Source organism: Procambarus clarkii, chromosome 72 (assembly GCF_040958095.1).
Source record: "Procambarus clarkii isolate CNS0578487 chromosome 72, FALCON_Pclarkii_2.0, whole genome shotgun sequence".
NCBI classification, from domain to species: Eukaryota; Metazoa; Arthropoda; class Malacostraca; order Decapoda; family Cambaridae; genus Procambarus; species Procambarus clarkii.
This window is the reverse complement of record NC_091221.1, coordinates 2,364,899-2,381,843: the sequence shown is the minus strand read 5'-3', so window position 1 is coordinate 2,381,843 and position 16,945 is coordinate 2,364,899. Positions and strand designations below refer to the sequence as shown.

Sequence of the window (16,945 nt, the reverse complement as noted above, 5' to 3'; positions counted from 1 at the left end):
TTAACTCGATATATGAATGTTTGTCTTAGGGGTAGAGTTTACTTTCCTAATTAAGGTAAGGAAATTGTGATACTGGAATGTACTTCTCTATTATTCTGAAAGATCATTTAATATAATTTTTGTATGAATGTTTGCCTATTTTCTTTTCAGGCAATGGATGCACTACAAGGGAAGGATCTTGGAGGTGCAAGTATGGAGATTTCTTTAGCGAAACCTCCATCAGATAAAAAGAAAAAAGAAGAAGTCCTCCGAAATAGAGAGAAACGACTTATGCAGATGCTAGCACAGAGAGGGTAAGTACATTATTATTAACCTTTTGCTGTCATTTGGGATGTATTCCTCAGCACAGCTGCTGTAGTTAGTTCTTTGTTTTAATGTATTTCTTTTGAAATTTGGACATAGGGTTAATGTTATTTAACCCTTAGACGGTGCAGCTATTAATAGCCAACAACAACAATGTGTGCAAGAAAAAAAATATATATATATATTTTTCCTTCTAATGTTGTTAACTGATCAGTTGAAATTATTTCTCCTGATCAAAGGGAAAATAAAAAATAAATCGTACGTGACATATTTTTGCCATGATAGGGTGAGGAAGTGTTGCATGATACAGGCGCTGGCATGATACTAACCCTGGAGCGGTCTGCACCAGCCAAGCTGTGTGGCTGGAGTTGCCACAAAGATATTATTACCTAATGATTTCAATGTCTCTGGTTTGTTTTTTCTGTGGGGGTTTTTGCAGTAATATTATTCAGTAGTGTGTATTGTGATATATTTATATAATAAAATGTGTGGACCATTGCTGTACTCAAAAATATGGTGAGCATATTAGTGATTCAATTATAGTACATACTGTATTATATTCATAGAACAATAAAACAATGTTTTTGCTATTATTACTATATACATATATTATATACAGTATAACTATCTTTCATCTTTGTTCATCATAACGGCCCACTAAGTTGGTATGGTATGTTCAAACAGCATAGCGGCCACCACACACCAGTCGGCTGACGATGACACCTCACTCGCCAAGATTCCTTCTACCAACATACTTTGTTTGCTGTTATTGCACTATATACACATGTTATATATAACTGTCTACATTTTTGTGCACCACAATGAACCACTTAAGCTTGTTTGGTGAGTCCAAACAGCATAGTGCCACTAACGCACTAGCCAGCTGACGACGACGCCTCAGCAAGATTCCTCCCATCATACTACGCACATTGCTAATTTTCATAACACTGCTGCTATTATCAGAATCCTGGTCACTAAATCCTGTAAATAAACAATTTTACACAAGTTTATTTTGTACAGGAACATGAAAAATTGTTTCAAGATTCTTAGATGGACCAAACAATGGCAGTGTGCTGTGGCTACCTGCCTAGCACTCTGAACATCATGTGTTCATTATGAACAGCATTGTGTTCTCTGATATCTGAACATTGTACAGTCTTCATCATGGTCAGGCTCTTCTTTAATACTATCATCACTAAATAATAGCAGTTATATATATATATATATATATATATATATATATATATATATATATATATATATATATATATATATATATATATATATATATATATAATATATATAACGTTAACTTGCACAAACACGCAAGCCGATTATATCAGAAAGGACTCCTCTTGTGAAAGGTTCAAACCTAGACTGACAGGAGCATTGAAACCCCTTGACATGTCCAGTACTCGGACCAAACAGTCTAGTAGCCATTTGGTCAGAGTACTGGACTTATCAAGGGGTTTCATTGCTCCTGTCAATCTAGGTTTGAACCTTTCACAGGAGGAGTCCTTTCTAATTTTATATATATATACAGGGGTACCTCGGTTTAAGGGTTTAATCCATTCCTGGAGACAGCTTGTAACCCGAAGCTAATTTCCCCATAAAAAAAATGGGAAGTGAATTAATCCGTTCGTGACTACCCAAAAACCTCACTTCAAACAAATTTTATACCTAATTCATCAAAATCTACACTATAAAACTATGTTCAAGTTTTACTTATCATTGCTGATGAGTGCTGTTGGCATATGGAAGATGGTGAGGAGGGGGGAGGAGGAGAGGTGTTACTGTTTGGAAGGAGCGTCCCCTTCCATTATAACATCAGGCAGTGAGGACTTCACCAGTGTGCACTCTCTGGCACGTTTTGCCTGCATACCACTAGGACCTGCTTGTGGCTCACTGCTTGCTTGTCTTACTAAGAATCTGTCTAAAGACACTTGTTTTTCCCTACATTTTAACACTTGTCTGTAGTAAGACATCACATTGTTATTTAAAAAGTCAATGCGACGGCCTGCTACAGCTTTATCTGGGCGAGTTTTTTCAACAAAACTTTGCAGTTCTTCCCATACTTCACACATTTTCTTAATGAGGAAGGGACATCCTCTACTCACAACTATTTTCTTTGGTTGAACCTTACCACAGACTTTCTTGGGACCCATTGCGAGATATATAATAACAACTTTTGTGTTCAAATGGCCAAATATCCAACAAAACACTGTAAATCCTGTTGAAGAATTGAGGCGGGATAGTTACTAGGCGCGAGGCACTGGTTTAAGGGTGAACACTGGTGAACAAACAAGAGTTTGTTCTGGAAACTGGAACACATTGCAGGGGTGACAGGTAAGCTGCTAACTTGGATGAAAAATTTTCTGATTGATAGAGAAATGAGGGCAGTTATAAGAGGAAGTGTATCTGACTGCAGAAATGTCACAAGCATAGTACCACAGGGTTCAGTTCTTGCACCGGTAATGTTCATTGTCTACATTAACGATCTACCAGATGGAATACAGAATTATATGAACATGTTTGCTCATGATGCTAAGATAATAGGGAAGATAAATAACTTATTGTCATACCCTTCAAGAAGACCTGGACAGAGTAAGTTTATGGAACACCACTTGGCAAATGAAATTTAATGTAAATAAATGCCATGTTATGGTATGTGGAATAGGAGAACATAGATCCCACACAACCTATAAATTATGTGAGAAATCTTTAAAGAAGTCTTTTTAAAGAAAGAGATCTAGGGGTCGTTCTAGGTAGAAAATTATCACCTGAGGATCACATTAAGAACATTGTGTGAGGGGGCCAATGCTACACTTTCTAACTTCATAATTGCTTTTAAATACATGGATGGCGAAATATTAAAGAAATTGTTCACGACTTTTGTTAGACCAAAGCTGGAATTTGCAGAGGTTGTGTGGTGCCCATATCTAAAGAAGCACAACAACAAACTGGAAAAGGTGCAAAGACATGCCACTAAGTGACTCCCAGAACTGAAGGACATAAGCCACGAGGTGAGGTTAGAGGTATTAAATATGCCAAAACTAGAAGACAGAAGGAAAAGAAGTGATATAATCACTACGTACAAAATTGTAACAGGAATTGATCAAATTGATAGGGAAGAATTCCTGAGACCCGGAACTTCAAGAACAAGAGGTCATAGATTTAAACTAACTAAACACAGATGCCGAAGAAATATAAGGAAATTCACTTTCGCAAAGAGAGAGGTAGATTTTTGGAACAAGTTAGGTGAGAAGGTGGTGGAGGCCAAGACCGTCAGTAGTTTCAAAGCATTATATGACAAAGAGTGCTGGGAAGACGGGACACCACGAGTGTAGCTCTCATCCTGTAACTACATTTAGGTAATTACAGTATCTTGTCAGAAGTAATGGTCACCTGTCTTCAATCCTGACTCAATGGTATCTGTGAAAGCTTTTCCCTGGGAGTCCCTCTCTTGCTCTGCAATCAAGTTGGCTCTAGTCCAGTTCTTCAGTTCTGGAATAGAGTCTACAGCAGTAGATGGAGTACTGTTGATGACTTGTGGGGTGGGTGTAGAGTTAAACAGAGCATCTAATCGCTACTGAGTCTTTGCCTGTGATTTGGTTTGGATTACTACCACTGGCCTTATCACATCCTCTACAGGATCCACTACAACTATGAGATGGTTACTCTCCAAACCCAAGGCTATGTCATTGGCCAGTATTTCTTCTATCTCTTCTATAGGAAGATGGTCTACTACTGCCAATGTGCTCCTGCCATTAAAAAATGGTGATTCCAAGTGAGCAAACAGGGGCAACATTCAAGTGAACTAAAGGAACTAAGGTGATTCCATGTGAACTAAGGGAGCAACATTCAAAGTGGACGGAAACCCACCTAAAAGGACACCTTGCTTTACTTCAATAGGGACTTCCTTGGGTAACGAGCTCTTCAAAATCAGAGATAAGGCTTCTCCACTATCTCCTGAGAATTACTACTGACCTACCACATTGGTCACTACTCTATACATACCCTTTCGAAGTGTTCGGAGCAAACAATCCTGGTTTCTCCCTCCTACTTGTTCATAGAGAGTAGGTTTCCAGTGGCGGTGTTACACAAATCACTTTCTCGAAGGCAACAAAGAACGTGGACACCTCCTTCTCATTAAATTTAGTCACTATTTTTATACTCCGCACTGGGTCAAAACCACTGGATTCTCTTCAACCACCTTATCTTAGCACTTCCACTTAGTATTGCCTTTCTTTCTCTTCCCTTTCTCTCCTCTCTTGTCTTTCTCTCCTCCTTTCTCTCCTTCTTTTCTTTCCAGCTCTCACCTTTTCAATTTGAGTTCTTTCTCTCTTTCTTCCTTTTCTAATCTTTTCAATTAGATTTCACAATTTATTTCTATTTCTCATACAGTGGTACCTCGGAATGCGATTGTCCCTGTATGCGAGTTTTTCGGAAGACGAGCAGGATTTCCTCGGAAAATATGTCTCGGAAGGCGAGGGTTACCTCGGAACGCGAGTTTGTTGATACGTGTACAGGCCGACTGGCGCGTGGTGGCATGACGATCGCGCCTCAGTTTACCAGTGTCTCGTGTCCAGTGACTACCCCACCTGAATTCTTCACAAGGATTTACAGTTTTTTATCGGTTTTTTGGCCATTTGAGCATAAAAGTTGTCATTATATATCTTGCCATGGGTCTCAAGAAAGCCATTGGAAAGGTTCTACCTAAGAAAATAGCTGTGAGTAGAGGCAGTAGAGGATGTCCCTTCTTCATTAAGAAAATGTGTGAAGTATGGGAAGAACTGCAAAGTTTTGTTGAAAAAACTCACCCAGATAAAGCTGTAGCAGGCCGTTGCATTGACCTTTTAAATGACAATGTGATGTCTTACTACAGACAAGTGTTAAAATGTAGGGAAAAACAAGTGTCATTAGACAAATTCTTAGTAAAACAAGCAAGTCCTAGTGGTATGCAGGCAAAATGTGCCAGTGTGTGCATACCAGTGAAGTCCTCACTGCCTGATGTGATAATGGAAGGGGACTCCCCTTCCAAACAGTAACTCCTCTCTTCCTCCCACCTCCTCACCATCTTCCATACGCCTACAGCATTCAACAGCAAGGCAAGTAATAACTTGAACATAGTTTTGTAGGTTTATTTAGATGAATTAGGTATAAACATTTAATTTGATGTGGGGTTTTTGGGGTAGTCAGGAACGGATTAATTAATTTCCCTTTATTTCTTATGGGAAAATTAGCTTCGGAATGCGAGTTTTCGGAATACGAGGCGTCTCCAGGAACCAATTAAACTCTTAAACTGAGGTATGCCTGTATTGTCACTGGCAATAGGCTCACATTTAGTTCACTTGGGTCACTCTCAAAATCATTTTCCTGGTCTTCCTTGTCAGTGGAAGCCATGACACTGGGTTCTTTGCTACAGACTGCACTTTCCTGTTTGTTGTCTGGTTTCAAATGTCCATACATTCTAGATAGTATCTTGACACGTGAATCACTTTCTTTCATTTCTAGTTCCTGGCAAGGGCTTATCAACACTAGCTCTGATTTCCCTAAACACTTCTATTTGGAGAGGCAGTTTTCCTGGTTTAAGAACTCCTGAATATTGTGCAACATATCATTTGAAGTTTTCTCTGCCATTCCTCACTCCCTTAACACTGCACTTTGACACAAAAAGGAATCTGTACAAGAGGGTTGCACTAATCACTTGCCCGGTCCCATCTAACGTATCTGACAAGAAGTCGGATCCCGCTTGGAATGCCAATCATGTTACAACCTTACTTAGTCAGTAACCAGGTTCTTTTCATTCAAACTCTCTATTGGGTCTTCGTGCCTCTTCTTACTAGATCCAAAGTTTTTCTACTGCACACTCTACTAGTGCTTGTTTCCCTCAGTCTCTCTGGTTGCTCTATATTTCAGGAGATTATTGTTTTATTTATATCACAGACCTCCTAACAACTTGGATAGGATGGTAGAGTCTTAAATAAGTTATTAAGAGCAGAGTAGTAAAAGTTAACCCAAAGGAAATGGGGGGTAAACAGCTCTAAACAAAAGCATCACTACATGTACTTCTTAACTGTATACACGTATTACATATTTACAGCACATATAATATCGTACTTGTCACTTTCACACAGGACACTACGAAAGAACTTCCACCCAGCGAGTATTCTTCTATCACATATCGTACAACACTCAAGGTTCCTTCTCTGAGCCTTTCTTCTAAGGTACTCATGCCAGTGAGTTCACCTTTCTCAGCAATTCATTGGCCAGTCCTCCACAGTATCATCAGTGTCAAAACTCTACTTCGAATCTCCTGGGAACAGGAATTGGGGTCGAGTGCCCTTAACATTGACATCGTCACAATGAGTAAACTATATTTTGTTGTCTGGTGTTGGTTTCTCATTGCCGTCTTCATCCTTCTTCTCTTCATTGACCTCGCCAGTAACAGACTAGAGAATCTCTTCTTTGCTCATCTCACTATCCTGGGTCATCAACGTCTCTTTCTCGCCATTTACCCACATTCTATCTTTCTAAATTTTCACCAGCATTTCTGAATATTCCATGGATTTCATTGGTAAATCCTCCAAAATTCATTTCTTCTTCCTCTTTATTGTTGACAGTATCTGTGAGGATTTTTTTCCAAGAATTCTTCAGTCAATTCCTTTACTTCACTCCACACTTTGGCCCAGTTATAAATTGCTTCCTTGATGGAATAGTTTTTCAAATTCTCAAATTTTTTTGTAAGCACTGTCGATTATTTTCAGCACATTTCATTATCTTCCTGAAGAGGCAAAACCACCATAACTTTGTTGAGCATCTTTTTGGTGTGCAACCTCTTCTTGGCACAGGTTCATAGGCTGTGAAGTCTATGAACATCTGACCCTGATCCACTATGGATCAGGCTCATCCAGCCTGATCTATAGGCAGGATGAGAGAGGTGGTATTAAGGAGGAAGTGCTAAACACATTATCTTGTCATTATGTGAAGCATGATAATGGACTCAATATGGGGATGGGCAGGTGCATTATAAAGCACCAGCAAAGCCCAAACTTTGCTTGGCCTTATTTTTTGTTTCTTAACTTAATGGTCATGAACTTCCTTACAAAACACATCATGAAATCAAGAAAGAAAGATCTCTTGTGTAAACCATGCATTCCTTGAGCTATAATATTTAACAGGCAGATTCTTCAAGCAATGTTGCAAGGCTCTTGGTTTCTTGGATTTGTCAACAATTACACACACGATTCTGTGTATGTCTTTGGCATTGGCGGACAACCATGGTTGACCTGTCTGTGTTAACCTTACAGCTAACGCTACCCCTTACTCCTATGAGCTAGAGTTTTTTCCAGGCAAACTCTTCCAGTACAGCCCAGGTTCATCACCATTATAAATATCATACAAATATAAATTATTAGACACAGTGTATGTTCTTATTTATGTTTAAGTTGTTCAACACTGCTTGTATCTGCACTCAATTTTTCGCAGGTAATTTTTCTGTTCACAATATTGTGCCTCGCTTTAAACCTTGCTATCCACCCATCACTTGCCTGGAAATCTGGTATTCCAAGGCTGGCTGCAAACCTGCATGCAGCACTACGCCACGGGGACTGTTAGAACTTGTTGGTTTTAGCTAGTAGAACCAACTAGAATAAAACATCCTAGACCTTATTTTTACAATTATGAATTGATTAGGAACATAAGGATTACAAATACCTGTATATATTACTCCGATGACAACCTAATAAAAGTTCAGACAAGTGATCTGCACAGCCACTCTCAAATCTAGGAATTCAACAAATTAAATTTTAATAGTAAAATGGTTTAATGGAAACAGTGATCTGCAACCCCTACATAAAATTTTGGAAGAACAGCTAGACCAGGGGCCAGGAAACTTTCTTGGGTATTATCCCATCACACACAGAGATCACACTAACGTGATGCATCAAAACGGGATCCAGTAAGTTCAGTAGAACTTCAGTTTCAACCCTTTTAATCCTGTCGTAGCTCAGTCGATTAAGGCAGTGTCTGCGATTCTCCCGGACGTAGGTTCGAATCCTCGTCACGGCCCTTGTGGATTTGTTTATTATCCCATATTTGTGTTAAAATTATATGTCCCTTCCCTCCAGGTTCAGTAATTTTGAATAGAAAAAAGCTTTTTACTTTTGTAAAATTTTCACAAGCCTAAATCATTGCAGCAAGCAAGTAGGCACAGTAACACTAAAATATGTTCAATTCACATACATTACCACTAAAAAAGAGAAAAAAAGATGGAATTTGAAACGAGAATGGCATTCTCTCTATAGACAAAGAAAACAGAAGAACTACACGTCCCACTCTCTCCTTAGAACAACATGAAAGACTGTGTAGAGAAATAGAAGAAACTGAAATAAAGCTACAAGACTCACAGAAAATCCTGGAGAAGCAGAGTGAATAACCGAAACGCTTTGCGTAATAGTGGCTTTAGGCATTGTATGTACTAGCTCTATCTATAAAGCCAACAAACTTTGTAAAATCTCTTTATGTATGTACCTTACATAAATGAAAATTATTATTATTATTATTATTATTATTAAAAGGCTATCAGTGACATCAAGAAAAATCCAAAATACTTTTTCTCATTCAAAATCTAGACTAGAAACTATGTCTAGTATTGGCCCCCTTGTGTAGGGAAGGTAGACCTATCACAGATGACAGAAAAGAAGTGAGTGAAGTACTGAGGATTCAGCACAACTCTTGTTTTTAGTGAACCTCTGAATACACTGCAGATTGATAATTCAAAAGAATTCTTCACGACTGTGATACCAACATCGAATCGTATATTGGATGTTACCCTAATCCCACTGGACTTGGAAGTAGTAATAGACAGTATGTCTATGCCTTCACCAGGCTCTGGATTTTTATATTCATTAAGAATAGCAAAAAACTATTATAATAGGCCTGAAACATCATTTGGAAATGGGGCCTAGACACTTAAAACAGCATAGATTGTGCTAGTCCAGAGGAGGTAGGGAGTAAAGTAGATACACACAGTTATAAACTGATAGCTCAAACATCACAAATCATAAAAATCTTTGAAAAAGTGTTAAGAATGTTGCAAAACACAAAGGAGCCTCAATTCTTACATAATCCTGGACAACATAAGTTTAGAATTGGATGCTCCTGCTTCTCAGAATTGTTTAATCACTTTGACATTGCCCTAGTTGCTATGGAGGACAAAATGCTGATGTGATATACACAGATTTTGCAAAAGCTTTTGATAAATGTGCCCATAGGTGTTTTTGCACACACAATGTGCACAACAGGAATTACTGGTACGTAGGAAGATGGATATTTAATTTCCTAATGAACAGAACCCAGAGTGTAATAGTCAACAAGTAAAATTTGGACCATCTTGAAAATCTGAATTCCACCAGGTACTGTGCTTGCTTCGGTACTTTTTGTCATCCTATCAGACATAGACAAGGACACAAGCTATAGATAATCTATCATGCTTTGCAAATGCCATTAGGATTTTTATGAAAAAAAATATTAAGGTCACAGCAAACATCCAAACTGGTGTAAATCAGGTCTTCCATTGGGGCAAAGAAATCAACATGATATTTCAACCCACCCTCCTGTTTAGTAGTTTTTTTAACTATGTGCATCATAGTACAAAGATTGACGACCTGAGCAACTATATTGTAGAATTTGGTACTAGAATAGTCACTTTATAGTCTGAAAAAAAAGCTAAACAATAGACTTCAATATTTCTGGGTCTAGTATAGCACACATATGTACTATATTAGGCTTCAGATATCATGTAAAGGTTAGGGAAGGTTAGTTTAGCTTGCAGCATAAATAGAAAATCTTTTCCAATAATGATGATCAAGATTAATCCTTAAGCCGCTTAGCCATCAATACCTCTGTGCACAAGAAATAAAAAATTAAAAGTTTTTTTGTCTTATAAAAGTGTTCATTTGTGTTCCCTGACCACATGGTAGGGGGGGAGGGTCATGACATATTTTGGCTGCAATAGGGCGAGGAAGTCTGGCAAAACTGTGGCGTTGACAGAGTAATCGTCGGAGGCGGTCAGCTCCGCCTGAGCTGTCAGGCGGGAGTTGCCACAAAGATATTATTATCTAATTATTTCAATGTCTCTGATTGATTTTTTCTTAGCTTTTTGCAGTAATAATATTCAATACTGTGTGTGTATTGTGATATATTTATATACAGGAATAAAATGTGTGAACCATCACTATACTCAAAAGTATGGTGTGCATATAGTGATTCAATTATTATGTTCATAAAACAATAAACAAATAGTTTTGCTGTTATTACACTATATACACAGGTTATATATAAGTATCTGCATGTTTTGCTCACCATAACAACCACTAAGTTAGTATGGTAAGTCAAAACAACAAGAGTGGCCACCACACACCAGCCAGCAAACACCACCACCTCCTCATCATCACCAACACCTCACTCGCCAACATTCCTCCTCCCATCATACTGTTTTTGCTTTTATTACACTATAAACAAACATTATATATACATATCTACATGTTCACCATAACTGTACAACTAAGCTGGTATGGGGAGTTCAGACAATAACAGGTTGCCCACACACAGTCGGCAGACGACACTACCTGCCTCCCTCACCAAGAGTACTCCTCCCACCATACTACACACAGAGCTAATTATCACCACACTCCTGCGAGTATCAGAATCCTGGTCATTTTTATCATAGTCAGGGGTCTTCTGTAATACTATCTTCACTAAATAATACCAGTTACATATATATTTTGAGATTTTTAGGCGATGCTGTGGTCACAAGCTGAACAGCAGTGCTGTTATCTCATGCTGCATGTGCCAGTTTGGTTGCTCACTTAGTACTGAGGCTCTCACACCCAAGAAGGTTACCCATGATTTTTTTTTTTTAAATGCTGTCTGTTTACTAGAGTCCTAAGGAAGCTGATGTGAACCCCGTGTAGTCGTGGGACATTTAAATTGTGTGTGGCACCCTTAATTGTATATATATAATGTGCACAGTTTAACGGTTAAGCCAACACAAGAGGTGGCACAGGCAGCCTGTAGGTGGTAGATGTTTGGTGTGAATGTGGTCTTTGGTCATCTAACATCTTGAAGTGTGTCTGTGCCTGATCTTTTCCGGTTTGTCCAAATTCAATGGTACTGATTTCTACTTGATAATTGTGTTGTACGTCGGTATATGTACTATGGTCCTTCATCTTTTTTTATAAGTACTAACAAAACAGGAGGATGGGCTGGATATTTAATGAAGACAAGTTCCAGTTCCTGCACTATGATAAAAATTAAAATATGAAAACAGGAATTGCCTGTAAAATACAGTCAAATCACATTATAGAAAAGAAAGCCACATAATTTTTTGGGAATAATTGTGCCAAAAAAACACAGTAAAGTAGCTGTCACAACTGCAAGAAAAATGACAGATTGGATAATGAGAACCTTTTGAACAAGAGATGCCAGATCAATGATGGTACTTTTTAAGATATTAGTGCTCTCTAGGGTGATCGTTGCACAATAACATCCCTATTGAAAGCTGGAAAAATTGCCAACTTGTAGAACATGCAGAGATCTTTTCATGCCCGAATTCATGCAATAAACTATCTAAATTATTGGAATATTTAACATTTCTCAAACTGTATTCTCTAGAGCACTGCCAAAAGAGATACATAATAAATAAATAATTTAGACTTGAAAAATATTAGATTTACTTTTCAAATCTGCACACAGAAATAATTTTTCTTGAAACCAGGAAACATGGCAGGAAGTGCAAAATAGCCCCTTTGAAAAGCAAGAGGTGCAATAGGTTCACTGAGATCTAGGATCATCTTAACAGCATTATGGGCCCCTGGGCAAACCAATGTGCTGGAGCCCTGACAACAACCACTCACAGGAATAAAACGTAAATGGTTGATAATATTAAACATACTGTATATTTATTCTATATGCACTTCAACAAAGCTGGTGTTAAAACATTAAAACATGCTGTAGAGCAGCAACTGATCAACATGATAAACATTTGAACAATACACAAGTCTTGACAAACACAATAATACTCAGTAAGCTTCAAAGATTAGATGGCACAGTATGATATTACTATGAACTTCTTATTATAGCAAGCATTTATGGCATTTCTTTTCAGAGAATTGCTTTATTATTGGCTTGAAGTCAATGGTCTTGAGGATGTCATTTTCCCTGCACATGAGTGACAGCCTATTCAAACGATGCTGTCCCATGATTTTTTGTAAGTTTCAGTCTTGAAAAAGAACGTTCTCCTGTACAGTTGATCACCATCATGCGCATGAACACTCTTGAGTGCAATTTCAATATTCTGGAATACAGATTTCAAATTGTTAAAAAAAAAAAAAATCTCTAGTCCAGGGAGAGTCTCATAATTTTCATCAAGAGTCATGTAGTGCTTGAGATGCTCACATTTAATAGGTCATCATAATTCAGGTCTTTGTAATACATATTAGCCAGATGTTCACACTTTTTCTTTAGTGCATCAGAAACAATGGTTTTCAATTCACTGAAGAAAGAAAACAGATTTCCAATCTGTGAATAAGCCTCTGCACGTTTTGTCTGTTCAGAGATCAGCGTCCAGAATAGGGAGGAAAGTTTCCACCTTGAATTTTTTGGTTTTAATGAGAAGTATCTCTTCTGCTGATCCATCATATCCACTAAGACGCACATATTTCGTTTTCATTCCCGTTATTTCCCCATCATTGTAATTTGTGTCTGAACACATACTCCTGGCTTTGAATTCACATTCGCTAAATTTGTCTCACGTTTCTTCAAGATAGGTTTTCATAGACTCAAGAAGATTCATAGCTATAAGGATGTTCACATCATTTGATTGCCGGACCTTGTTTGTGTTGTTCATTCTTTCTAGCATGTCATTCTAAAGAATTGTCAGAAAGATTGTTTCCAGGTTTTCCATTTTTTTGCCCAATCCTCTTTTGCCTCTCGCCCTGTATTCACTTGCTGTTCATTGTCAGTTGATAGAGAATCCAGTGCATGTTTTATTTTCCCGAAACCCCCCATACAGTACCTACTAGGTGAATATAGAGCATGAACAGCATCAAAATGTGCTGACCATCGTATGTCAGACAGATACCTGACCACAAAATATTTTCCTAAAGATAATGTCAATATATTCCAGTAATGAGTAGAACCAACAAAAAATGAATACAGATGCTGAACAAAGTCAAAGAATTTGACAGTCTGTAGATAGCACTTCTGCTTTTACTCCCACCAAGTTCATGCTGTGTCCAGCACAGGGGACATACATGGCAAACTAAGAGTTGATGAATCCATGCTTGCAATCCAGTATATCGTGCAGACATATTTGAGGCATTAACATATGCCTGACCACGGCAGTTTGATGGTGGAATTTTGTTCTCATTAAGAAAATCCACATCAGTGTCTGTTAAATCCTATGCTATATGAGAAAAGATAGAGATGAACATCAAGAAACGTTCCACAGCCTCACTACCTTTAATGTATTGGAGAGTAAATATCAGTTGATCTGTGTGTGAGATGTCTGAAGTTGAATGTACACTTATTGAATACTACTTTGACTCATTTTACTTCTTCAAAAATAATACAAAGAACCTATTATCCTATTAATTCAATAAATTCATCACAAATATTTGCAGATAAATATGACGGATTCCCTTTTCCAGTACAGTATTTCCATTCATTTTGAGATGTTCTTCCGAGAAAGGGTCAAATTCACTCAGCAGCTCTAGTATACCTAAATAGTTGCCATTTCTTGCTGACCCAATAATCTTACTTTCTCCACAAAATGGCAAATCTCTAGAGGCAAGAAAGCGAATTACAGAAACCACCCCTGTCAACATTTTATGCCAATATTCCTGCTCTGAGCAATGCAGCTCAAGTAATGCAGAATCTACATTTCCAGTTTCTTTATACCTTATCATATATGCTATTATGCACTTTCGATGTTCTTCATTTTCATGTTCTACAATAACGTTGCTGTGCTTGCAGTTATTGCACCCCCAATGTAGCAACGGGAGATTCTTTCTTGGACAATAGGTGACATACAAAGCAGTACAAACGACCTTGGATGGTGAATAGTTTAGCCATTCACATTTTATATACTCGCCATTCCGCAGTTCACGTTTAAACACATTGTTTGATAAATACCTTGGCTTCATGTTCTCTACTACGGCTGTTTTATACACTCTTCGTGAGTTTGAATGGTTGCTATCATGATTCTGACATGATGTAGGCCTACTACAAATCCAGTTATCTATTGTGTTAGCATCATTAATGTTCCATAGCCCAGGTTTGTCTCTTGGATTGCAAACTCTTTTGCTGTTACAGATTTGGATATTTCCTCTTGTAAAATGTCACCAGCAGCAGCAACAGGTAATGATGGTATGTCTGCTGAAACTGGATGATTGGTAGCAGGAATGGATGTGGATGATATATCAAAAGAAACAGTATTAGTGGCTGACATTACATGGGTGGAGGTTGATATGGATGCTATATGTGAAGGAATAGTGTAAGTAGCTATCGTTGCACCTGTGTTGAGCCATAATATTACTTTTGGACGTTTCCTATTTTCTCCTTCTCCTCTGCAGCTCTCTTCCTCTTCTGTGCTCCACTCAAAATATTACGTTTCATTTCTGCTTGAAAAGGTTATTCTCCTGGAAATACATATCTTAAATATTTAGTGTTTAGTCCCACACCAGAATGTAGGGTTTTATTATATAAGTGTGCTTGCAACAAGACCTAAATATTTAAATATTCTGCCTCCATAATGAACATGTCCTATGCTCGTGGGGACCCCGGGCCAGTGCCCATCAGGGCCATGCGGTAAGACAGCTTTGCTGAGAGAGAATCCAATCAATATCAAGGGCCCATGACTTAACACTTCTTTAATACAGAAGAGGCATAACTCCAACCATTCTGTGTTCAAAGAAGAACTGATAATCACCTCCAAAGAATACCTGATCAACTGGACTTTGATTCATGCATCAGACTATGAGGAGTGGGCCTAACAGCCTTGTTGACCTGACCACCAAACAGTAGATCTAGGCTGTGGGGACATTGATTCCTGGAACCAACACAAGGTAGACTGGTAGATGCCTAGTGATAAGGTAGTGGCACTAGGGTATCAGTGCATAAGGTCTTGCAAAATAACTTATTACCAGGCTATAATTATTCTCAATACATAGAGTAACATAAATACAAGAAAATAGCATATTCTCCAGGAATTTTTTTATGTATTTGAATTGCCAAATGGTAAAAAATTAATTGTTTTCTATAATTTACTCATTAGCCACTGCACTGTGCAGAGATTAAATGAGTAAAATAAAGCTGCTTGTTTATACTGTACGATAAAAATAAAGCTGCCTGTTTATATGAGTAAAATAAAGCTGCTTGTTTATTCAAGTAAAATAAAGCTGCTTGTTGGGTGTCACCTATCCAACAAGCAGCATGGTGGAGGTCGAACATTTGAACGTCACCAGGTGGCACAGATGACGGACAACCCTCAAATTCGCACAAGGTGGGACCGGGCTCAGAAGAGGCATCCATAGTACAACCAAGCCCGTAGGGGTTTTCCAGGGCCTACCCTGCAGGAATCCCAGACACTGAGGACCTCTATGCCAGTAAACCATGTCGATGCAGGCAACCAAACTACCCGAAGTCAAAGGAAAAGCTGTGGGGGCAGAAAGGGTGTTCAACCATACATACCCTAGGCAAGCCCAATAAGGCAAAATGCCAAACCTCAAAGCAGAAACAGGCAGAATGCCCATAAAAACAATAGATCAAAGCCCCAAGTCTAAACTTTGGCGAATGAGTACCCTGGGATAAACGTTGACGCACCTTGTGTATAAATAACTGGTCGCACAGACCATAGTGCGCCCCACCAGCCAACAAACACTCCCAACCTGAGGAAAGACAGTCATTCCCAGACCAACGACTTACCTGAATGACGAGGACTAGCCCAAGTGAGAAAGCCCCAACGGAAGTATTATCTGAATGCCCAAAGGAAAATAACCCTGACTGCACAAGGGTAGTACTTATAAAGCACACAAGGAAGCAAACCCTGAGAACACGCAGCTCCCGTACACTAAACTCCTGGTTAATGCACAACACTCGTGCAAGAGTACAGCCTCAAAGGCAAAACACTACTCAAAAACAGTAGACTGTAGCCAGAGCGACAATGACTACTAGGCACAGACATCAGAATAGATCTGAATGGTGGGGACGCAGCTGACCCAGGCCAGCTGCCACCTTCCACAAATGAGAGGGTGGGGGGTGGGACAACCTAGTGGGTGGTTAATTTCACAAAATTTTGGTATTTTGTTTTCATTGTTGGGAGGTTGTTTTGGCAATGTTAGGACTTTGGTCTTATTTTTAAATCTTGCAGTAGTCTGTTTTGATTCACCTATCTTTCTGGGTGCTTCCCTGGTGGTGGCAAAGATGATAAACTTTAAATGTAAAGTATTCATAGAACATTGCTCCCTGTGCCTCTCTAGAGGGGGCCAGGTTCTGGCTTGTGGTCCCTTTAGGCCAGTAGAACTCAGCGACTGATGACACCTACTATTATGGCACTTGATCAATGTGATAACTTCAGTGA

At 38.6% G+C, this 16,945-nt stretch overlaps 1 protein-coding gene across 18 annotated transcripts in view; it reads left to right on the top strand.

Moving 5' to 3' along the window:
* LOC123773598 (heterogeneous nuclear ribonucleoprotein Q) overlaps positions 1-16,945 on the top strand; it is a 236,569-nt gene that overhangs the window by 140,703 nt on the left and 78,921 nt on the right. For all 18 annotated transcript variants that reach the window (XM_069312317.1, XM_069312323.1, XM_069312316.1 and 15 more), the window contains exon 10: positions 151-293. In XM_069312317.1, coding sequence (XP_069168418.1) covers positions 151-293 — 143 coding nt within the window. The remainder of the gene's footprint in view (positions 1-150; positions 294-16,945) is intronic.